This window comes from Salvelinus alpinus, chromosome 1, assembly GCF_045679555.1.
Source record: "Salvelinus alpinus chromosome 1, SLU_Salpinus.1, whole genome shotgun sequence".
NCBI lineage: Eukaryota > Metazoa > Chordata > Actinopteri > Salmoniformes > Salmonidae > Salvelinus > Salvelinus alpinus.
In genome coordinates this window covers 14893839-14918713 of record NC_092086.1, presented here as the reverse complement: position 1 = coordinate 14918713, position 24875 = coordinate 14893839, and the positions used below count along the sequence as shown (strand labels likewise).

The window sequence follows — 24875 nt, the reverse complement described above, 5'->3', positions numbered from 1 at the left end:
GGAGAGGGGGATGGAGGAGAGGAGTGGGTGACAGCGCTGGAGTCTCTGTCTGAGCTGCAACCCGACTATGCCACATGTAATGATGACCACGCGGATGGTAAGAGTAACCATGGTAATGGCCGCACGAATGGAAACGGCGATGGTGATGAAGCTGGTAGTTCTGTTGCTGTGGAAACATCCAGGCCGAGCAAGAGGCATAAGTTCTGAGGTACCCTCCTCCGGCCCTCTCCTGGAGGAGGGATAAGTATCTAAAATGATGCCCGGTGATTGGCTGTGAAAGAGGGTGTGGTGGTGGTGATTGGAGGGAATAAGAGAGACTCATGATGACATCATTCCAAACAAGCACTGGGGTGTTGGGTTTACTGTATAGAGGTGGTGGGACAGAATCATTCAGTCAATTTGGACACACACATAAATACACACACACACACACACACACACAGTCCCACTGGTTATAGCAGGGAAACCTTCATCTAGTGTTTTCCCATGTCTGGTTATAGCAGGGAAACCTTCATCTAGTGTTTTCCCATGTCTGGTTATAGCAGGGAAACCTTCATCTAGTGTTTCCCCATGTCTGGTTATTCAGTCTAGCTTGATGTCAATAGACTAATGTTACAGTGACCATGAGTTGTGTCAACGCATCACTTCAGCAATAACTTAGTCTGAGTCCCAACTGGCACCATATTCCTTTATACTAGTGTGCACTACTTTTCACCAGGCCCTGCTGTAGGCTAGCGTTCTGTCCAGGGGGTGTACTTGTACATCAAGCTGTCTGCTATAGACTAGCGTTCTGTCCAGGGGGTGTACTTGTACATCAAGCTGTCTGCTATAGATTAGCATTCTGTCCAGGAGGTGTACTTGTACATCAAGCTGTCTGCTATAGACCAACATTCTGTCCAGGGGGTGTACTTGTACATCAAGCTGTCTGCTATAGACTAGCATTCTGTCCAGGAGGTGTACTTGTACATCAAGCTGTCTGCTGTAGGCTAGCATTCTGTCCAGGAGGTGTACTTGTACATCAAGCTGCCTCACTACAGAAGCAGGAGGTGGGCTCCTGCCCTCTGGGCCATTCTGGCTGTTACAAGGCTTACTTAGTACTTTCGGCGAGGCCCATAGGGCCCTATATAGATCAGTGGTTCCCAAACTGTTTCACTCAGGCTCCTCTTCCAGCATTGGGGAACATCCATTTATATAGGCACAAGCACTGTTCATGACACAAACTGTTCACACCCCTAAAAGGTTGCAGATTTAAAGCTTATTTCTTTGCAATTCTATACATTTTGCCATGTCTTGTAATGTGTATTCATGTGACAAAAAAATGAATGTCTACGGGCTAAAAAAGCATTAAAAAAAGCATTCGCTGATATGGGCTAGTTGATCTGGACACTTCTGACAGCTTCTAAATATCTCTAAGAAATGCAATGACTGACATGACAAAGAGGAACTGATGATGCAATAACCAGTTTCTACACGTCACCTTGAGCATTCTATTACAACTTTCAAGAGCAAGTTGAAAGCTGGACTGAGGTCCCCCCTGCGCCCCACAGTTTGGGAACCACTGATGTATGGAATAGGATGCCGTCAGTACTGTGTCCATCCTCACTGGTTCATCAGTAGTGTGTCCATCCTACTTTTAGCACCCGTCTTGTCTCAGGTGCCTGTTTGAGACAGACTTGGGTGTCTGTGCACTAGATAGGGAATAGGGTGCCATTTGGGATATTTGCTTTGGGACAAACTCGTTTAAAAACAATATATAGTTCAGTATAGAGACGAACCGAAAAGACTTGGGTCGGACTACCTGAACAATATAAACGCTTGTTTTTGTTTTCTTTTGCTAAACGTTTTGCTACAGTGTGCACTAATGAATACAACCCTGATGACGGACAGACTCTGCTGAAATGTATTGTTGTTTTTTTAAATAAGGGGAATGGTTGGTTGTATGATGATGCATTCTGAATTTGAACATTTGATTGTTATGTTTATTACTATGGCGGCCATTTTGAGGACGGTACGCGGGTCTGAAGTCCAGCTCTTGGAAACAGGGTTGTTGGACTAGAAAGTGTCTGGCTCAGGGTAGAAAGATCACTTTACCCACAATCCTAAACTAAATGTGTATTGCTATCAGACCTCTGTTTAAATACTATTTGGAGTCTTTAACGTTTGCTCTGGAGTGCTAGATGGGAGGGGAGTTGCAGTTTTGGGACAATTCTTTTAGTCCATTTTAAGCCAGGCAAGCTCAATCAAGCACAGATAAAGTATTTGAACCCAGGTCTGGTTACCACTCAGTCAGTCAGGATCCAATGGTGCTACTAGACAGATGATTCAGGCCCTCAGCGAGCGCTGATCACAGTCATCTGTAACCTTTTTGAGGTTGTCAGGTCATTAGGTCAAGGTTCAGTTACACTGTATGACCACATTCATCATCAAGCTGAAACCGTGCAGCACCCCGCACCCACGTCCCGAATGGCTCCCTATATAGTACACGACTTTTGACCAGGGTCCATGGGGTAGTGCACTACTTAGGGAATAGGGTGCCATTTGGGACGTACTCTTACTATGTTGGACTAATTTGGCGTCTTCAGAAAGGTGACATGTTGACTTGCTAGACATAAACTATAGTAAGTATTACAGTGGGGAGTTAAATGTTGAGTTTCCTGACCAAAGGGAGTTTGGATCTGCTGCAAATTTTCTACTATTTTCCTCACCTGTGAAACTGTCCCAAATATAGCATATTATTTCCTATATATAGTGTACCATAGGGCCCTGGTCAAAAGTAGTATGGACCACAGGAGGTTGGTGGCACCTTTAATTTGGGAGGACGGGCTCGTGGTAATGGCTGGAGCGGAATGGTATCAAACACGTGATTTCCATGTGTTTGATGCCATTATGAGCCGTCCTCCCCTCAGCAGCCTCCACTGGTATGGGCCCTGGTCAACAGGAGTGCACTATACAGGAAATAGTGTGTCATTTCAGATGGATCCTTTGCTTCTTCAGTGATGGGGTGGATCTTTGCAGGTGTCAACTTGAATTGCAATCAATCAGGACCCAAACAAAGGAAGCTGTTCCTACGTTCTGTACCTGTGTGCAGTATGTTGACTACGGTCATGTTCATTTGGCACAAAACGTTATAAAGCACTCAAACGAGGGAGTTGGAGGTACTATCTGTACTAATATAATAAAACTTGTCTTTTGTTGCAAAATGTTTTGCTACAGTGCGCCTCAATGAACATGACCCAGGTTTGTGTATACCTCACTTCAGGAAAAAAGAGCAACATTTTGCTCTGACGAACCCAGATAAGAAAAACAGGACTTTGTACACCAACATCCTAAAACCAGCTGGATGTTGGGAATTTAGTAATAAAGGAGTCATAGAAAATGTTTTCTATTTAAAAGAATAAAGATGTTTTGTACTATTACCATTAACGTCTCATATGGTTTTAATTGAATGGATACGGTTCTAACACTGCTGGTTACTGTAACTATCTCATGGATACGGTTCTAACACTGCTGGTCACGTTACTGTAACTATCTCACGGATACGGTTCTAACACTACTGGTCACGTTACTGTAACTATCTCATGGATACGGTTCTAACACTGCTGGTTACTGTAACTATCTCATGGATACGGTTCTAACACTACTGGTCACGTTACTGTAACTATCTCATGGATACGGTTCTAACACTACTGGTCACGTTACTGTAACTATCTCATGGATACGGTTCTAACACTACTGGTTACTGTAACTATCTCATGGATACGGTTCTAACACTACTGGTCACGTTACTGTAACTATCTCACGGATACGGTTCTAACACTACTGGTCACGTTACTGTAACTATCTCACGGATACGGTTCTAACACTACTGGTTACTGTAACTATCTCACGGATACGGTTCTAACACTACTGGTCACATTACTGTAACTATCTCATGGATACGGTTCTAACACTACTGGTCACGTTACTGTAACTATCTCACGGATACGGTTCTAACACTGCTGGTCACGTTACTGTAACTATCTCATGGATACGGTTCTAACACTACTGGTCACGTTACTGTAACTATCTCACGGATACGGTTCTAACACTGCTGGTCACGTTACTGTAACTATCTCACGGATACGGTTCTAACACTGCTGGTCACGTTACTGTAACTATCTCACGGATACGGTTCTAACACTGCTGGTCACGTTACTGTAACTATCTCATGGATACGGTTCTAACACTGCTGGTTACTGTAACTATCTCACGGATACGGTTCTAACACTACTGGTCACGTTACTGTAACTATCTCATGGATACGGTTCTAACACTACTGGTCACGTTACTGTAACTATCTCACGGATACGGTTCTAACACTGCTGGTCACGTTACTGTAACTATCTCACGGATACGGTTCTAACATTGCTGGTCACGTTACTGCAACTATCTCATGGATACGGTTCTCGTCATGTTACTGTAAATACATCTCATTCACATGTTAGGATAGGGGGGGTAGACCGTCAGCTAGCAGACTGGGCCAGTAGGAATGTGCCCAACTAGCCCGAGGATAGTACTTTTCAGACTGGGCCAGTAGGAATGTGCCCAACTAGCCCGTCAGACCAGCCAAATGTTGTATTTACAAACATGGCACGGGCCGGCACATTTCGGACCCGGGTGTTACCCTGGCTGGTAGAAATGGTCTGTTACCCTGGCTGGTAGAAATGGTCTGTTACCCTGGCTGGTAGAAATGGTCTGTTACCCTGGCTGGTAGAAATGGTCTGTTACCCTGGCTAGTAGAAATGGTCTGTTATCCTGGCTGACCTAAAATCCTGAAGTTCTGTCCATCTCTTGATGTAGCGCCAATTTGGATCGTTTCATATTTCAGACAAAAATAACCAAAAATAGATGACTAAGCACTTTATTGGATGTTTCTGGGGCATTCATTCTGTACTGAAGGAAGGCACAAGGAGGTACACACACACATGGAAATAATAAGCCTGATAACAAGCAGGACTGGGGTCAATGCTATTTAGGAAGTCAACTCACATTCCACTTTAACGCAATTGGAATTTCAGTTAACCTCCCGAATTGAAATGGAACTGAGCCCAACCCTGATTACAAGTCACAGTCAGCATTCCAAATAGTGCACTACTTTTGACCAGCCCTATGGATCCTGGTCAAAAGTAGTGCACTAGATGGGGAATAGGGTGCTATTTGGGACTTAGCCACACAGTTAAAGGAATCAGAGACGGATGTTTGCATGAAGAGGGTGGTGGATGACAGACAGCTGAGTACGACCCCACTTTAACAGGTGGCCTGGTTCCATTTCCAACCCCACCACCTTACCCTTGCGCCATTGGCAGCCTTTCACTGATATCAGATGATTTGGACGTGAAGCAACACTGCCACAGAGTAACTATACAGCTGTATGCTGTATCCAGCTATAACTTTTATCTAGCAGTGTCTTACCACTGTTAACCTGTTAAATGTGAAAATGTCACACTCGAGTGACGCAGCGTCACTACAGAAATTGTAAATAACATTTTGTTCTTACCTGACTTGCCTAGTTAAATAAATGTTAATTTACATTTTAACCATCTAACTCAACAGTCAGTCTGCTGAAGGGCGCTCTGTAACCACAGCAACCATTCCATCTCTGCAGAACCAAAGGAAGCAACCCAAACGGCCCCCTCGTCCCTATATTACTCTAGAGGAAATAGGATGCCGTTTTTAAATATAAATCACCTCACAAGTAGAACAAGTCCCCCCAAAATGCATCAATGTCTACAAGTGAAGTTACATTACATGGTTGTGAAAACTGTTAGCAAAAAAATAACCGTTTTTAAAAAGCACATTAAGAGCATGAAATGTAATCTGATTCAGAACACTTCGTACACACCATGAGTTCTGCTCACACTGAGCTAGAGAATTAAACGGGTCGACAGGGAAGGAGAGACCGACAAAAGAAGAGGTTACGATCTCTGGAATGAGTCGTTTTTCACAGTGGTGGTGTCTTATTCTGTGGTAAACCACACCAGCATGCTTTGCAGCGCATGTGTTTGATGAAAGGTAACGTCTCTCTCTCTCTCTGATCACTTCTAAGATCTTTGAACGAGACCACTCCCTTTATTGTTCTCACATTCAAAAGTAAAAAACACCACCATTTTAGGACGTTTGGAGAGAATGTGCATCTGAAATATGGCACCCTATTCCCTATATAGTGCACTACTTTTGACCAAGGCCCATAGCACTATGTAGGGAATAGGGTGCCATTTCATGCACAGCCTGAGTGTCTCTTGAAAAGGAAGAATGATTGGTCAGTTCTGGTACACAAGTCTGTATCAGATGGCAGGATATCTTATCAGCCAGGTCAGAAAGGGCTTTGCATACAATGTCGATCCAGGTGCCAAGAGGAGAAAGGTGTGCTGATACCGGAGAAGACGGCCATCACCAGTCATACCTGGAGGAAGCACAGATAGCTGCAGAAGGCCAGATGAAACGTTTCCCAGGGTGAAAGGAACAGATGGGTCACACAGTGGGTAAAGGAGGGGTACATTACTGTAAACAGCAGTTGAATTCACATTTTAGAAATACCCCAATACTGAAAGGTTGCTATAGGGGGTAAGTGTCTAAGGCAGTGGTATTCAAAGGTGCTGATCGCGACCCCACTAAACAAAAAGTACAGATTATACAAACGTATTTGGAAAATACAATTGAGTACATTTATTTTGGTGTCTTGTAAATGTAACGAATTAAGGATTATTTGTTGATGTAAAAATGTACTAATGTAAGGTTGTCATTATTTTTGGGGTGGGTTCATGAGATAATGCACACAAAAAAATAGGGTCCCTGCTAAAAAAAAAGTTTGAATACCACTGGTCTAAGGGGTTGGGTCTAGGGGTTGATTTGGGACAGGACAACTCCAGCAGACAGGACTGTTACTCTGCTTGTCCCTTTGTGTTGACTGACAGGGCTGCTGTCCAATCAGCAGCCTCAAAACACCAGCACCTTCCAACCAGGGTGGGCTAAGGAGCAGCCAAAGAACAGGCAGTCCACCCCCTGGTCCAGCAGCCAATCAAACACCACTTCCCGGTTCCCTGAGCCAATCGTAACCCTCAGCTTGAAGTTGCCTCCGTCGCTAAGGTTGTTGTTGTTGCTAACAGGTAGTAGGTTGACCACTTCCATATCAAAGGTCACGGCAGAGCCGAGGGTGATAGAAGGCAGCTGGTTGGTCATCTCTTTACCGTTGACAAACACCACTCCTGGAGGGAAGAGAGGAGAGGAGGAAGAGGAGGGATAAAGAGAAGGTAAGAGAAAAATCTGCTAAGTTTTAACGCTGCTGCTACTCTGCAATTGAACGCTTTACAATTTTTTATTTTTTAAAGTGATGGTGAGTGTACCGTTGGTGGAGATGCAGACAGCCTGGTCCCTCTGGAGAGACGCTGCCTCTCCCTCACACCCCACACACACCCCGATACTGTCCCGCTTGTCCACCTGGCCCGTCGCAGAGATCCTACGCAAGCACACACACAACACATTAATCACAGGAATCACAGCATAACATTACGCTGGAGATGGTGATGGAGAGAGAGGGAGTGTGTACTGACTTGAAGGTGAGCGTCTGTCCACAGAAGTACGTTGGAGCGTTGGAGTAGAGAACCCCGGCTTTAGAGGGGGACGAGTCACTCCGCATGGCGATGTTCCTTCTACTGCTGAGGATGTAGCCCTCACTGCCTGGACGCCACTCTGGAACACACACAAACACACCACCCAGAAGAAGACAGAAACCATGACAACAGTACATCTTCAGTCGAGGCCGACTGCATTTCAACAGGTCTGGCTCCAGGAGACACCTTCTCACGCCACAGACACTGAGACACAGATGAGACAGGATGTTGAATGATGCCAGAGAGGATGGCGCTTTACTGACACCAACAGCACGGGAGGTGAAATTACAAGCTAGGTAGCTAGTGTGTGCTAAGTAGCTAGTGCGTGTGTACTAGCTTGCTGCACAAGCAACAATGGTTACGCCCTGGACCAGAGCTAGTGCCCTGACTGGTATGTGCCCAACACACTGATGCCCTGGACCAGAGCTAGTGACTCACGCTACACGAGACCAACAAACGTCTACAGGCTACGCGAACACACACCATCTGAGATGCAAAAATACCATCAGAGATGCAAAAATACCATCAGAGACGTACTTTTGTTTACTGTGTGGTGTGTGTGTGTGTGTTTACCATGGGGTGTGTATGTGTGTGTTTACCATGGGGTGTGTGTGTGTGTTTACCATGGGGTGCCAGTGTGGTGTATCCTGTCTGTGGGACGCTCCAGGGGCTCCACTCGGTACGTCCCTCCCCCCGGGCACACACCCTGAACAGATGATCAGTGTGGGGGTCCAGGTGTAGGACCAGGAACTCCTGCTCCGGCCCGATGTAGGCATCCTCGTACTGACCTGAAGGGGAAGATACCAAGGTTAGGACCACAGAGATCAAGCACTATTCTAGTAGAATGTACTAGTCATATTATAAAGAACTATTCATATTATAATGTACCATTCATATTATAAAGTACTATTCATATAAAGTACTATTCATATAAAGTACCATTCATACAATTACATTTTATAATATATTTCACATTATAATATGATATATTATTAAGCACTATTAATAAAGTACTATTCTAGGTGAATGTACTATTCATATTATAAAGTACAATTCAATTAAAATGTATTTTCAAATTATAATGTACATACAATTATATTTTATAATATATTTCACATTATAATATGATATATTATTAAGCACTATTAATAAAGTACTAATATGTAATTGTATGGTTAGGACAACATATCCACAGGCGCAAACAGATTCATGGGATCAGGACTGGTCCCTTTGTTACAGTAAGGCAGCTTGGCTGGTCCCTTTGTTCAGAAATGTATTTATGCGTTATTAAAAGTTATGTTTTATGAAAACATTCCCGACTTAGATTATTATTATACATTTTGAATAAATAGGAATGATATAGAATCACAAAAAAATGAATAAGTTCTGGGATATGAAATCATTTTTGACCTAGGTACTGACCAGACACTGAGCGACGATACTGCAGACGGTAGTCCTGCACCGCAAACTCATCATCCACCTGGAGAGACAGAGATGTTATGAAACACACCCCCCACAGGACAGTGTACTAGTTACTGATATTAACTGTCATAACACCTGTAGGGTGTGTGTGTGTTAGACACTGTGTGTGTGTGTGCGTGTCCTCACCTTACACCAGCGTACTAACACACTGCCAGGTCTCTCCTGGAGTTCCTCTATCTGGACCGGAGGGTGTGAAGAGACTGATCCGTGTCGTGACACTCTGTCTCTCACCGCGTACAGCAGAGAGTCATCCAGCTGGGCAGACACACACGGCACGTCTACTAACACTGGTACCTCCGGGAGGCTGACACACACACACACACACACACACACGGTTAAAATAAACACACACACGGTTAAAATAAACACACACATACACGGTTAAAATAAACACACACACGGTTAAAATAAACACACACACACACGGTTAAAATAAACACACACACACACGGTTAAAATAAACACACACATACACGGTTAAAATAAACACACACACGGTTAAAATAAACACACACGCGGTTAAAATAAACACACATACACGGTTAAAATAAACACACACACGGTTAAAATAAACACACACACGGTTAAAATAAACACACACACGGTTAAAATAAACACACACACACACACTGTTAAAATAAACAAACACACACACACGGTTAAAATAAACAAACACACACACACGGTTAAAATAAACACACACGCCGAGTTAATCTTTACATTGTATTCTTAAAGTTACAACATGCATGACATAGTGAAAGAGAGTATGATAATTCCCTCCCTCTCTCTCCTTCACCTGTCCAGCTGAATCTGAAGGGCCTTCTTGGTGAAACTCCCCAGCTTGTCCTCCTTCTCCCCCAGACCACAACGGATAGCTACCTCACCTGGAGAGAGGACAAGGGGGAGAAGGGGGAGAAGGAGGACAAGGGGGGACAAGGAGGAGGGGGGAGAAGGAGGACAAGGGGGAGAGAGACAGAAAGATTAAAACCTTTAATCAGTTTAATTGCAGTAGAGGAATCATGAAATAGGAGACCACTGAGGTTTCATAGTACAGAGGAGGAGGAGGAAGAGGACAGGAGAAACATGATTCTGACGGTACTGAGGAGGAGGAGGACAAACATGATTCTGACGGTACTGAGGAGGTGGAGGACAGGATAAACATGATTCTGACGGTACTGAAGAGGAAGAGGACAGGAGAAACATGATTCTGATGGTACTGAGGAGGAGGACAGGAGAAACATGATTCTGACGGTACTGAAGAGGAGGAGGACAGGAGAAACATGATTCTGACGGTACTGAAGAGGAGGAGGACAGGAGAAACATGATTCTGATGGTACTGAGGAGGACAGGAGAAACATGATTCTGACGGTACTGAGGAGGAGGAGGACAAACATGATTCTGACGGTACTGAGGAGGAAGAGGACAGGAGAAACATGATTCTGACGGTACTGAAGAGGAAGAGGACAGGAGAAACATGGTACTGAAGAGGAGGAGGACAGGAGAAACATGGTACTGAGGAGGAGGAGGACAGGAGAAACATGATTCTGACGGTACTGAGGAGGAGGAGGACAGGAGAAACATGATTCTGACGGTACTGAGGAGGACAGGAGAAACATGATTCTGACGGTACTGAGGAGGACAGGAGAAACATGATTCTGACGGTACTGAGGAGGAGGAGGACAGGAGAAACATGATTCTGACGGTACTGAGGAGGAGGAGGACAGGATAAACATGATTCTGACGGTACTGAAGAGGAGGAGGACAGGAGAAACATGATTCTGACGGTACTGAGGAGGAGGAGGACAGGAGAAACATGATTCTGACGGTACTGAGGAGGAGGAGGACAGGAGAAACATGATTCTGACGGTACTGAGGAAGAGGAGGACAGGAGAAACATGATTCTGACGGTACTGAGGAGGAGGAGGACAGGAGAAACATGATTCTGACGGTACTGAGGAGGAGGACAGGAGAAACATGATTCTGATGGTACTGAGGAGGAGGAGGACAGGATAAACATGATTCTGACGGTACTGAGGAAGAGGAGGACAGGAGAAACATGATTCTGACGGTACTGAGGAGGAGGAGGACAGGAGAAACATGATTCTGACGGTACTGAGGAGGAGGAGGACAGGAGAAACATGATTCTGACGGTACTGAGGAGGAGGAGGAGGACAAACATGATTCTGACGGTACTGAAGAGGAGGAGGACAGGAGAAACATGATTCTGACGGTACTGAGGAGGAGGAGGACAGGAGAAACATGATTCTGACGGTACTGAGGAGGAGGAGGAGGACAGGAGAAACATGATTCTGACGGTACTGAGGAGGAAGAGGACAGGAGAAACATGATTCTGACGGTACTGAGGAGGAGGAGGACAGGAGAAACATGATTCTGACGGTACTGAGGAGGAGGAGGACAGGAGAAACATGATTCTGACGGTACTGAGGAGGAGGAGGACAGGAGAAACATGATTCTGACGGTACTGAGGAGGAGGAGGACAGGAGAAACATGATTCTGACGGTACTGAGGAGGAGGAGGACAGGAGAAACATGATTCTGACGGTACTGAGGAGGAGGAGGAGGACAGGAGAAACATGATTCTGACGGTACTGAAGAGGAGGACAGGAGAAACATGAGAGTACTGAGGAGGAGGACAGGAGAAACATGATTCTGATGGTACTGAGGAGGAGGAGGACAGGAGAAACATGATTCTGACGGTACTGAGGAGGAGGAGGAGGACAGGAGAAACATGATTCTGACGGTACTGAGGAGGAAGAGGACAGGAGAAACATGATTCTGACGGTACTGAGGAGGAGGAGGACAGGAGAAACATGATTCTGACGGTACTGAGGAGGAGGACAGGAGAAACATGATTCTGACGGTACTGAGGAGGAGGAGGACAGGAGAAACATGATTCTGACGGTACTGAGGAGGAGGAGGACAGGAGAAACATGATTCTGACGGTACTGAGGAGGAGGAGGACAGGAGAAACATGATTCTGACGGTACTGAGGAGGAGGAGGACAGGAGAAACATGATTCTGACGGTACTGAGGAGGAGGAGGACAGGAGAAACATGATTCTGACGGTACTGAGGAGGAGGAGGACAGGAGAAACATGATTCTGACGGTACTGAAGAGGAGGAGGACAGGAGAAACATGATTCTGACGGTACTGAGGAGGAGGAGGAGGACAGGAGAAACATGATTCTGACGGTACTGAAGAGGAGGAGGAGGACAGGAGAAACATGATTCTGATGGTACTGAGGAGGAGGAGGACAGGAGAAACATGATTCTGACGGTACTGAGGAGGAGGAGGAAGAGGACAGGAGAAACATGATTCTGACGGTACTGAGGAGGAGGAGGAGGAGGACAGGAGAAACATGATTCTGACGGTACTGAGGAGGACAGGATAAACATGATTCTGACGGTACTGAGGAGGAGGAGGAGGACAGGAGAAACATGATTCTGATGGTACTGAGGAGGAGGAGGACAGGAGAAACATGATTGTGATGGTACTGAGGAGGAGGAGGACAGGAGAAACATGATTCTGACGGTACTGAGGAGGAGGAGGACAGGAGAAACATGATTCTGACGGTACTGAGGAGGAGGAGGACAGGAGAAACATGATTCTGACGGTACTGAAGAGGAGGAGGACAGGAGAAACATGATTCTGACGGTACTGAGGAGGAGGAGGACAGGAGAAACATGATTCTGACGGTACTGAGGAGGAGGACAGGAGAAACATGATTCTGATGGTACTGAGGAGGAGGAGGACAGGAGAAACATGATTCTGACGGTACTGAGGAGGAGGAGGAAGAGGACAGGAGAAACATGATTCTGACGGTACTGAGGAGGAGGAGGAGGAGGACAGGAGAAACATGATTCTGACGGTACTGAGGAGGACAGGATAAACATGATTCTGACGGTACTGAGGAGGAGGAGGAGGACAGGAGAAACATGATTCTGATGGTACTGAGGAGGAGGAGGACAGGAGAAACATGATTGTGATGGTACTGAGGAGGAGGAGGACAGGAGAAACATGATTCTGACGGTACTGAGGAGGAGGAGGACAGGAGAAACATGATTCTGACGGTACTGAGGAGGAGGAGGACAGGAGAAACATGATTCTGACGGTACTGAGGAGGAGGAGGACAGGAGAAACATGATTCTGATGGTACTGAAGAGGAGGAGGACAGGAGAAACATGATTCTGATGGTACTGAAGAGGAGGACAGGAGAAACATGATTCTGACAGTACTGAGGAGGAGGACAGGAGAAACATGATTCTGACGGTGTGTAATAGAACGAGTCATAATGATTTGTTGGGTGATTATGTTATTATATTTTATTAGTCCTGTTACACACAGTGTGTAAGGGACATGTGTGTTTTTTGCATATCCCTACTCCCCCTGAGACAGTCTCGGGGCCAAGGGTCACCTTGGATCAGTCAGGGTTAAGTGCCTTGCTCAAGGGCTCCGGGATTTGAACCATGCGTCCCTCCGTCTATCTATACCTCACCCTCTCGGAGCAGCTCGTCTGCAGTGTTCACTCCGTGTTCTATGAGTTTCTGGCAGTCGTCCAGCGGTCGTACGCTGTCCTGCTCGATGACATCCACCTCGCTAAGGAGCACGCTCAGACGCTCCGTCAGGAGGCGGGTCACAGCCGTCTGGAGCTCTGAGAAATGACGCTTCAACCCCTCCCTGGCCTGAGACGAGCTGCCTCGTACCTGGAGAGAGAGCGAGAGAGAGAGAGAGAGATTCAATTGATATGTTAACTTTGTACCAAAAATGCTAAACCGTTAAGATGTGGAAACAGTGCCAGTCCCCCAACGGAACAGGAAGCTGGTGGTTAGTCTTTTGCAGTGAAACTTAGTCTCTGTTTCAGTTCCTCTTAACAGACAATCATCCTGAGCTGAACTCCTGTCAGTATGAAACTACCAGACTATCTCAGTCCCAAATGGCACCCTTAGTGCCTTTATAGTGCACTAGGGCTCATAGAGAGGAGGGACCCATAGAGCTCTGGTCAAAAGTAGTCCACTATATAGGGAGCTTTTTGGGACACACCCACTGACTGACAGTCCTCCTCTCACTATGACTTTGACTATGAGAGAGACCAGAGAGAAAGAGGGCGAGAGACCAGAGAGACCAGAGCAAAAAAAGAGCGAGACCAGAGCAAAAAAAGAGCGAGACCAGAGCAAAAAAAGAGCGAGACCAGAGCAAAAAAAGAGCGAGACCAGAGCAAAAAAAGAGCGAGACCAGAGAGAAAGAGAGCGAGAGACTAGAGACCAGAGAGAGACCAGAGAGCGAGAGACACCAGAGAGCGAGAGACACCAGAGAGCGAGAGACACCAGAGAGCGAGAGAGACCAGAGAGCGAGAGAGACCAGAGAGCGAGAGAGACCAGAGAGCGAGAGAGACCAGAGAGCGAGAGAGACCAGAGAGCGAGAGAGACCAGAGAGCGAGAGAGACCAGAGAGCGAGAGAGACCAGCGAGAGAGAGAGAGACTAGAGAGAGAGAGAGAGACTAGAGAGAGAGACTAGAGTGAGACCAGAGAGAGAGCGAAAGAAGGAAACAGAAGAGCAGAGGAGCTGCACTGATAAACAAGAGTTGGATGAGGATGGAAAGACCTACATAGAACACAATCAGAGATCAGTGTGTACAGGCAGCAGGACACAGGAAATGCCTCACTGGAGCCATTGCATCACTTCCTGATGTCTGTCAGTTTTGTGGAGATAAGGGCAGTATCCTAAATGGCATCCTATTCTCTATATAGTGAACTCATTTTGACCAGGGCCCAAAGGTAGTGCACTATGGGGGGAATAGGGTGCCATTTGGGATGTTACCAAAGATAATGTATATTTTGGGACGGTGAAGGATTGGAAAGCTAATATTGTCATCTGGAATACAATGACCACTGGGAGTAGAGGACATACAGGCTGGGGAGAGAGAGATAAGAGGTATGAGAGACAGAGAGAGGGGTAAGGTGAGAGAGAGCGAGAGACAGGAGAGACACCAGAGCGAGAGAGAGACTAGAGCGAGAGACTAGAGCGAGAGACTAGAGCGAGAGACTAGAGCGAGAGACTAGAGCGAGAGACCAGAGACTAGAGCGAGAGACCAGAGAGACTAGAAAGAAAGACCAGAGACTAGAAACAGAGACCAGAGAGAGAGAGAGACCAGAGAGAGAGAGACCAGAGAGAGACCAGCGAGAGAGAGAGAGACCAGAGAGAGAGACCAGAGGGAGAGACCAGAGAGAGAGACCAGAGAGAGATAACTACAGGATGTTTTGACTCCCTCTCATAGAGAAGCTAGAAGTATTTAAGGCACACACACTGCTCACGGACGTCACACCATCCTGGTAATCTGTGTGTGTGTGTGACAGAGCAGTTTTTCCTGCCTGCCTCGTCTCATATTACAGTGATTATGACTCATCCCTGGGGAAGAGGGGGGTTATGGGAAAAATGGCCCAAAACTGGACTCTACAGCTGGGAAAGGAGAGAGACGAGTGCCAGATACTGGGTGGGAACAGTGGGCACCAGAGAGCGGGCAGAACAGAACCATTCTGTAGATAAGTGTCCATTTCAATTCATTGATAACTTTGGCATTCTCTTGGTTATATAGAGGGGGGTACTAACCGTTATATAGAGGGGGTACTACCCGTTATATAGAGGGGGTACTACCCGTTATATAGAGGGGGTACTACCCGTTCTCTTGGTTATATAGAGGGGGTACTACCCGTTATATAGAGGGGGTACTACCCGTTCTCTTGGTTATATAGAGGGGGTACTACCCATTCTCTTGGTTATATAGAGGGGGTACTACCCATTCTCTTGGTTATATAGAGGGGGTACTACCCGTTCTCTTGGTTATATAGAGGGGGTACTACCCATTCTCTTGGTTATATAGAGGGGGTACTACCCGTTCTCTTGGTTATATAGAGGGGGTACTACCCGTTCTCTTGGTTATATAGAGGGGGTACTACCCATTCTCTTGGTTATATAGAGGGGGTACTACCCATTCTCTTGGTTATATAGAGGGGGTACTACCCATTCTCTTGGTTATATAGAGGGGGTACTACCCGTTATATAGAGGGGGTACTACCCGTTCTCTTGGTTATATAGAGGGGGTACTACCCATTCTCTTGGTTATATAGAGGGGGTACTACCCATTCTCTTAGTTATATAGAGGGGGTACTACCCGTTCTCTTGGTTATATAGAGGGGGTACTACCCATTCTCTTGGTTATATAGAGGGGGTACTACCCATTCTCTTGGTTATATAGAGGGGGTACTACCCGTTCTCTTGGTTATATAGAGGGGGTACTACCCATTCTCTTGGTTATATAGAGGGGGTACTACCCATTCTCTTGGTTATATAGAGGGGGTACTACCCGTTATATAGAGGGGGTACTACCCGTTCTCTTGGTTATATAGAGGGGGTACTACCCATTCTCTTGGTTATATAGAGGGGGTACTACCCATTCTCTTGGTTATATAGAGGGGGTACTACCCGTTCTCTTGGTTATATAGAGGGGGTACTACCCGTTCTCTTGGTTATATAGAGGGGGTACTACCCATTCTCTTGGTTATATAGAGGGGGTACTACCCATTCTCTTGGTTATATAGAGGGGGTACTACCCGTTATATAGAGGGGGTACTACCCGTTCTCTTGGTTATATAGAGGGGGTACTACCCATTCTCTTGGTTATATAGAGGGGGTACTACCCATTCTCTTGGTTATATAGAGGGGGTACTACCCGTTCTCTTGGTTATATAGAGGGGGTACTACCCGTTCTCTTGGTTATATAGAGGGGGTACTACCCATTCTCTTGGCTATATAGAGGGGGTACTACCCATTCTCTTGGTTATATAGAGGGGGTACTACCCGTTCTCTTGGTTATATAGAGGGGGTACTACCCGTTCTCTTGGTTATATAGAGGGGGTACTACCCGTTCTCTTGGTTATATAGAGGGGGTACTACCCGTTCTCTTGGTTATATAGAGGGGGTACTACCCATTCTCTTGGTTATATAGAGGGGGTACTACCCATTCTCTTGGTGATATAGAGGGGGTACTACCCGTTCTCTTGGTTATATAGAGGGGGTACTACCCGTTCTCTTGGTTATATAGAGGGGGTACTACCCATTCTCTTGGTTATATAGAGGGGGTACTACCCGTTCCCTTGGTTATATAGAGGGGGTACTACCCGTTCTCTTGGTTATATAGAGGGGGTACTACCCGTTCTCTTGGTTATATAGAGGGGGTACTACCCGTTATATAGAGGGGGTACTACCCGTTCTCTTGGTTATATAGAGGGGGTACTACCCATTCTCTTGGTTATATAGAGGGGGTACTACCCGTTCTCTTGGTTATATAGAGGGGTACTACCCGTTCTCTTGGTTATATAGAGGGGGTACTACCCATTCTCTTGGTTATATAGAGGGGGTACTACCCGTTCTCTTGGTTATATAGAGGGGGTACTACCCATTCTCTTGGTTATATAGAGGGGGTACTACCCATTCTCTTGGTTATATAGAGGGGGTACTACCCGTTCTCTTGGTTATATAGAGGGGGTACTACCCATTCTCTTGGTTATATAGAGGGGGTACTACCCGTTCTCTTGGTTATATAGAGGGGGTACTACCCGTTCTCTTGGTTATATAGAGGGGGTACTACCCGTTCTCTTGGTTATATAGAGGGGGTACTACCCGTTATATAGAGGGGGTACTACCCGTTCTCTTGGTTATATAGAGGGGGTACTACCCGTTATATAGAGGGGGTACTACCCGTTCTCTTGGTTATATAGAGGGGGTACTACCCGTTCTCTTGGTTATATAGAGGGGGTACTACCCATTCTCTTGGTTATATAGAGGGGGTACTACCCGTTCTCTTGGTTATATAGAGGGGGTACTACCCGTTCTCTTGGTTATATAGAGGGGGTACTACCCGTTCTCTTGGTTATATAGAGGGGGTACTACCCGTTCTCTTGGTTATATAGAGGGGGTACTACCCATTCTCTTGGTTATATAGAGGGGGTACTACCCGTTCTCTTGGTTATATAGAGGGGGTACTACCCGTTCTCTTGGTTATATAGAGGGGGTACTACCCGTTCTCTTGGTTATATAGAGGGGGTACTACCCGTTCTCTTGGTTATATAGAGGGGGTACTACCCGTTCTCTTGGTTATATAGAGGGGGTACTACCCGTTCTCTTGGTTATATAGAGGGGGTACTACCCGTTCTCTTGGTTATATAGAGGGGGTACTACCCGTTCTCTTGGTTATATAGAGGGGGTACTACCCGTTCTCTTGGTTATATAGAGGGGGTACTACCCGTTCTCTTGGTTATATAGAGGGGGTACTACCCGTTCTCTTGGTTATATAGAGGGGGTACTACCCGTTCTCTTGGTTATATAGAGGGGGTACTACCCGTTCTCTTGGTTATATAGAGGGGGTACTACCCATTCTCTTGGTTATATAGAGGGGGTACTACCCGTTCTCTTGGTTATATAGAGGGGGTACTACCCGTTCTCTTGGTTATATAGAGGGGGTACTACCCGTTCTCTTGGTTATATAGAGGGGGTACTACCCGTTCTCTTGGTTATATAGAGGGGGTACTACCCGTTCTCTTGGTTATATAGAGGGGGTACTACCCGTTCTCTTGGTTATATAGAGGGGGTACTACCCGTTCTCTTGGTTATATAGAGGGGGTACTACCCGTTCTCTTGGTTATATAGAGGGGGTACTACCCGTTCTCTTGGTTATATAGAGGGGGTACTACCCGTTCTCTTGGTTATATAGAGGGGGTACTACCCGTTCTCTTGGTTATATAGAGGGGGTACTACCCATTCTCTTGGTTATATAGAGGGGGTACTACCCGTTCTCTTGGTTATATAGAGGGGGTACTACCCATTCTCTTGGTTATATAGAGGGGGTACTACCCGTTCTCTTGGTTATATAGAGGGGGTACTACCCGTTCTCTTGGTTATATAGAGGGGGTACTACCCGTTCTCTTGGTTATATAGAGGGGGTACTACCCATTCTCTTGGTTATATAGAGGGGGTACTACCCGTTCTCTTGGTTATATAGAGGGGGTACTACCCATTCTCTTGGTTATATAGAGGGGGTACTACCCGTTATATAGAGGGGGTACTACCCGTTCTCTTGGTTATATAGAGGGGGTACTACCCATTCCGTTATATAGAGGGGGTACTACCCGTTATATAGAGGGGGTACTACCCATTCTCTTGGTTATATAGAGGGGGTACTACCCGTTATATAGAGGGGGTACTACCCGTTCTCTTGGTTATATAGAGGGGGTACTACCCATTCTCTTGGTTATATAGAGGGGGTACTACCCATTCTCTTGGTTATATAGAGGGGGTACTACCCGTTCTCTTGGTTATATAGAGGGGGTACTACCCGTTATATAGAGGGGGTACTACCCGTTATATAGAGGGGTACTACCCGTTCTCTTGGTTATATAGAGGGGGTACTACCCATTCTCTTGGTTATATAGAGGGGGTACTACCCATTCTCTTGGTTATATAGAGGGGGTACTACCCGTTCTCTTGGTTATATAGAGGGGGTACTACCCATTCTCTTGGTTATATAGAGGGGGTACTACCCGTTCTCTTGGTTATATAGAGGGGGTACTACCCGTTCTCTTGGTTATATAGAGGGGGTACTACCCATTCTCTTGGTTATATAGAGGGGGTACTACCCGTTATATAGAGGGGGTACTACCCGTTCTCTTGGTTATATAGAGGGGGTACTACCCATTCTCTTGGTTATATAGAGGGGGTACTACCCATTCTCTTGGTTATATAGAGGGGGTACTACCCGTTCTCTTGGTTATATAGAGGGGGTACTACCCATTCTCTTGGTTATATAGAGGGGGTACTACCCGTTATATAGAGGGGGTACTACCCGTTCTCTTGGTTATATAGAGGGGGTACTACCCATTCTCTTGGTTATATAGAGGGGGTACTACCCATTCTCTTGGTTATATAGAGGGGGTACTACCCATTCTCTTGGTTATATAGAGGGGGTACTACCCGTTCTCTTGGTTATATAGAGGGGGTACTACCCGTTCTCTTGGTTATATAGAGGGGGTACTACCCGTTCTCTTGGTTATATAGAGGGGGTACTACCCATTCTCTTGGTTATATAGAGGGGGTACTACCCGTTATATAGAGGGGGTACTACCCGTTCTCTTGGTTATATAGAGGGGGTACTACCCGTTCTCTTGGTTATATAGAGGGGGTACTACCCATTCTCTTGGTTATATAGAGGGGGTACTACCCGTTATATAGAGGGGGTACTACCCATTCTCTTGGTTATATAGAGGGGGTACTACCCGTTATATAGAGGGGGTACTACCCGTTCTCTTGGTTATATAGAGGGGGTACTACCCGTTCTCTTGGTTATATAGAGGGGGTACTACCCATTCTCTTGGTTATATAGAGGGGGTACTACCCATTCTCTTGGTTATATAGAGGGGGTACTACCCATTCTCTTGGTTATATAGAGGGGGTACTACCCGTTATATAGAGGGGAGGGTGAAGTTGGTAACGTGGCTCGATACCCTCTATTCTCCTCAACCACTGAGAATGGGTTCATCTCCACTACTGTAAACTATCTGTCATGTCTTTGGCCCAGTCAGAAGCTGCTGTGAAGGGCTGCTTCAATGCAGAGTGGAGACAAAGCCGTGTTGCTTTGCGTTTCCGTCTTGTTCCGGTGGTGGGAATACTACGGTGATGTCGGCGTAAATGCATCAACATGTTTGAGGTGTTGGCAGCTGCATAGGCTATTCAAATCAAATTGTAGACTTTACCGTGAAATGCTTAATTACAAGCCCTTAACCAACAGTGCAGTTCAAGAAGAAGAAAATATTTACCAAGTAGACAAAAATAAAAAGTAATAATAAAAAGTAACACAATAAGAATAACAATAATGAGGCTTTATACAGGGGGCACCGGTACAGAGTCAGTGTGGAGGCTATATACAGGGGGCACCGGTACCGAGTCAGTGTGGAGGCTATATACAGGGGGCACCGGTACCGAGTCAGTGTGGAGGCTATATACAGGGGGCACCGGTACCGAGTCAGAGTGCAGGGGTACAGGATAGTTGAGGTAATCTGTACATGTAGGTGGGGGCGAAGTGACTATACATAGGTAACAAACAAACAGCGAGTAGCAGCAGTGTACAAGAGGGGGGGGTCAATGTAAATTGTCCGGTGGCGATTTTTATGAATTGTTCAGCAGTTTTATGGCTTGGGGGTAGAAGCTGTTAAGGAGCCTTTTGGTTCTAGACTTGGCGCTCCGGGAACCGCTTGCCGTGCGGCAGCAGAGAAAACAGTCTAACTTGGGTGACTGGAGTCTCTGACAATTCTGGTTGAGCAGTGGTGACAATACAGTGAAGGTTTAAGCCACAACTCTCTGTCCATCGCCATTTGTAATTTACTGGAAAGCCAAAATGTAGATTTAAAGGAAGGAGAATCCTCCTGGTTTAGGGTTAGGGTTAATCAGGATTTTAGAACATTCTGATGACAATCTGTCACCAGATGGATGGAAACCTAGTTACAGACACAGATGAAGTCCTCACCTGAACTAAACAGCCTGTTTTCAATAGAATTGGCTATTTAGTTCAGGAGTTGGACTACTTCGCAATCACGCCACCTCCGGTTTGGCCAATGAGTCGTGTTTGTCTCTCTTTCTCTGCTTTACTTTTAGAGGAGCAGGAAATAACAACAGTGTTTACAATTAGCCTGAAGGGGGATAGAGAGGAGGGGGGAGGGGAGAGGGAGGGATAGAGAGGGAGGACGGGGGGGATAGAGAGGGAGGACGGGGGGGGATAGAGAGGGAGGAAGGAGGGGAGAGGGAGGAAGGGGGGAGAGAGAGGGGGAGGGGGAGGGGGAGGAAGGGGGATAGAGAGGGGGGTAGAGGGAGGAGGGAAGGCTGTAACATCTTCCTGATACTAGATGAATGGTCCTTTTGGTCATTAATATGGTCAAATCAGGAAACTATCATTTCGAAAACAAACGTTTATTCTTTCAGTGAAATACAGAACCGTTCCTTATTTTATCAAATGGGTGGCAACTCTAAGTCTAAATATTGCTGTTACATTGCACAACCTTCAATGTTATATTATAATTGTCAAATTCTAGCAAATTAGTTTGCAACGAGCCAGACGGCCCAAACTGTTGCATATACCCTGACTCTGCGTGCAATGAACGCAAGAGAAGTGACACAATTCCCCTAGTTAATATTGCCTGTTAACATGAATTTCTTTTAACTAAATATGCAGGTTTAAAAATATATACTTCTGTGTATTGATTTTAAGAAAGGCATTGATGTTTATGGTTAGGTACATTCCTGCAACGATTGTGCTTTTGTTAAATCATCACCCGTTTGGCGAAGTAGGCTGTGATTCGATGATAAATTAACAGGCACCGCATCGATTATATGCAACGCAGGACAAGCTAGTTAAACTAGTAATATCAGCAACCATGTGTAGTTAACTAGTGATGATGTGAAGATTGATTGTTTTTTATAAGATAAGTTTAATGCTAGCAACTTACCTTGGCTCCTTGCTGCACTCGCGTAACAGGTGGTCAGCCTGCCAAGCAGTTTCCTCGTGGAATGCAATGTAATTGGCCAGAATCGGCATCCAAAAATACAGATTACCGATAGTTGTGTTATTACCTGTTTGCGTGCGGGTTGGACCAGTGTAGTTGTGTTATTACCTGTTTGCGTGCGGGTTGGACCAGTGTAGTTGTGTTATTACCTGTTTGCGTGCGGGTTGGACCAGTGTAGTTGTGTTATTACCTGTTTGCGTGCGGGTTGGACCAGTGTAGTTGTGTTATTACCTGTTTGCGTGCGGGTTGGACCAGTGTAGTTGTGTTATTACCTGTTTGCGTGCGGGTTGGACCAGTGTAGTTGTGTTATTACCTGTTTGCGTGCGGGTTGGACCAGTGTAGTTGTGTTATTACCTGTTTGCGTGCGGGTTGGACCAGTGTAGTTGTGTTATTACCTGTTTGCGTGCGGGTTGAGACCAGTGTAGTTGTGTTATTACCTGTTTGCGTGCGGGTTGCACCAGTGTAGTTGTGTTATTACCTGTTTGCGTGCGGGTTGGACCAGTGTAGTTGTGTTATTACCTGTTTGCGTGCGGGTTGCACCAGCGTAGTTGTGTTATTACCTGTTTGCGTGCGGGTTGGACCAGTGTAGTTGTGTTATTACCTGTTTGCGTGAGGGTTGGACCAGTGTAGTTGTGTTATTACCTGTTTGCGTGGGGGTTGGACCAGTGTAGTTGTGTTATTACCTGTTTGCGTGCAGGTTGGACCAGTGTAGTTGTGTTATTACCTGTTTGCGTGCGGGTTGGACCAGTGTAGTTGTGTTATTACCTGTTTGCGTGCCTGGCTGAGTCCATGTAGGCGTTGTTGTAGTTCGCTCCTGTAATTCTGAGCTGCTTCTATACTCTCCTTGGCCTCCTGCAGCAACGCCTCGGCTTCTATAGACATCCTGCTGTATCGCCTGGCTCCCACACACACACACACACACACACACACACACACACACACACACACACACACACACACACACACACACACACACGCGCGTCATTAGCGGATGTTTGTAACTTCATGTCCCTGTGGTCTGATTCTCTTCACTCTGACAGCGTTCAGACTGGAACGTGTTTATTCCCCTGAAGTCAGTTTGACGCTCTGCACCACCACAGTACTACAACAAGGAGGGTCAGACAGACAGCAGTGAGGAGAGACAGCTTGTACACCAGACAGACAGCAGTGAGGAGAGACAGCTTGTACACCAGGCAGACAGCAGTGAGGAGAGACAGCTTGTACACCAGGCAAACAGCAGTGAGGAGAGACAGCTTGTACACCAGGCAGACAGCAGTGAGGACAGACAGCAGTGAGGAGAGACAGTATCTTGTACACCAGACAGACAGCAGTGAGGACAGACAGCAGTGAGGAGAGACAGTAGCTTGTACACCAGACAGACAGCAGTGAGGAGAGACAGTAGCTTGTACACCAGACAGACAGCAGTGAGGAGAGACAGTAGCTTGTACACCAGACAGACAGCAGTGAGGAGAGACAGTAGCTTGTACACCAGACAGACAGCAGTGAGGAGAGACAGTAGCTTGTACACCAGACAGACAGCAGTGAGGAGAGACAGTAGCTTGTACACCAGACAGACAGCAGTGAGGAGAGACAGTAGCTTGTACACCAGACAGACAGCAGTGAGGAGAGACAGTATCTTGTACACCAGACAGACAGCAGTGAGGACAGACAGCAGTGAGGAGAGACAGTATCTTGTACACCAGACAGACAGCAGTGAGGACAGACAGCAGTGAGGAGAGACAGTAGCTTGTACACCAGACAGACAGCAGTGAGGAGAGACAGTAGCTTGTACACCAGACAGACAGCAGTGAGGAGAGACAGTAGCTTGTACACCAGACAGACAGCAGTGAGGAGAGACAGTAGCTTGTACACCAGACAGACAGCAGTGAGGAGAGACAGCAGTGAGGAGAGACAGTAGCTTGTACACCAGACAGACAGCAGTGAGGAGAGACAGTAGCTTGTACACCAGACAGACAGCAGTGAGGAGAGACAGTAGCTTGTACACCAGACATACAGCAGTGAGGAGAGACAGTAGCTTGTACACCAGACAGACAGCAGTGAGGAGAGACAGTAGCTTGTACACCAGACAGACAGCAGTGAGGAGAGACAGTAGCTTGTAC

General features: G+C 46.3%; 2 protein-coding genes across 2 annotated transcripts in view; one reads left to right on the top strand and one right to left on the bottom strand.

The window, feature by feature from the left end:
* Nucleotides 1-3419, top strand: part of LOC139570320 (polycomb protein suz12-A-like) — a 32661-nt gene extending 29242 nt beyond the window's left edge. The window contains exon 16 of the mRNA XM_071392110.1: nucleotides 1-3419. This exon is cut by the window's left edge and continues 202 nt beyond it. Coding sequence (XP_071248211.1) covers nucleotides 1-207 — 207 coding nt within the window. The 3' untranslated portion in view covers nucleotides 208-3419.
* Nucleotides 3420-4884: 1465 nt separating this feature from the next.
* Nucleotides 4885-23676, bottom strand: LOC139570311 (cytokine receptor-like factor 3). Its single transcript, XM_071392097.1, has 9 exons — nucleotides 23521-23676; nucleotides 13647-13854; nucleotides 9928-10015; nucleotides 9258-9435; nucleotides 9072-9129; nucleotides 8273-8437; nucleotides 7590-7728; nucleotides 7383-7495; nucleotides 4885-7244 (listed from the first exon to the last, which is right to left on the bottom strand). The coding sequence occupies exons 1-9, from the start codon at nucleotides 23635-23637 to the stop codon at nucleotides 6976-6978; spliced, it is 1335 nt and encodes a 444-aa protein (XP_071248198.1). The 5' UTR covers nucleotides 23638-23676; the 3' UTR covers nucleotides 4885-6975.
* Between the last annotated feature and the right edge of the window lie 1199 nt (nucleotides 23677-24875).

Coding starts and splice junctions, on each gene's coding strand:
- LOC139570311 (XM_071392097.1), bottom strand. CDS start 23,637: ATGTCTATAGAAGCCGAGGCGTTGCTGCAGGAGGCCAAGGAGAGTATA. Junction 7,729..8,272: donor CACCACACTGGCACCCCATG/GTAAACACACAC, acceptor TGTGTGTTCCAG/AGTGGCGTCCAGGCAGTGAG. Junction 7,496..7,589: donor GGACAGACGCTCACCTTCAA/GTCAGTACACAC, acceptor GTGCTTGCGTAG/GATCTCTGCGACGGGCCAGG.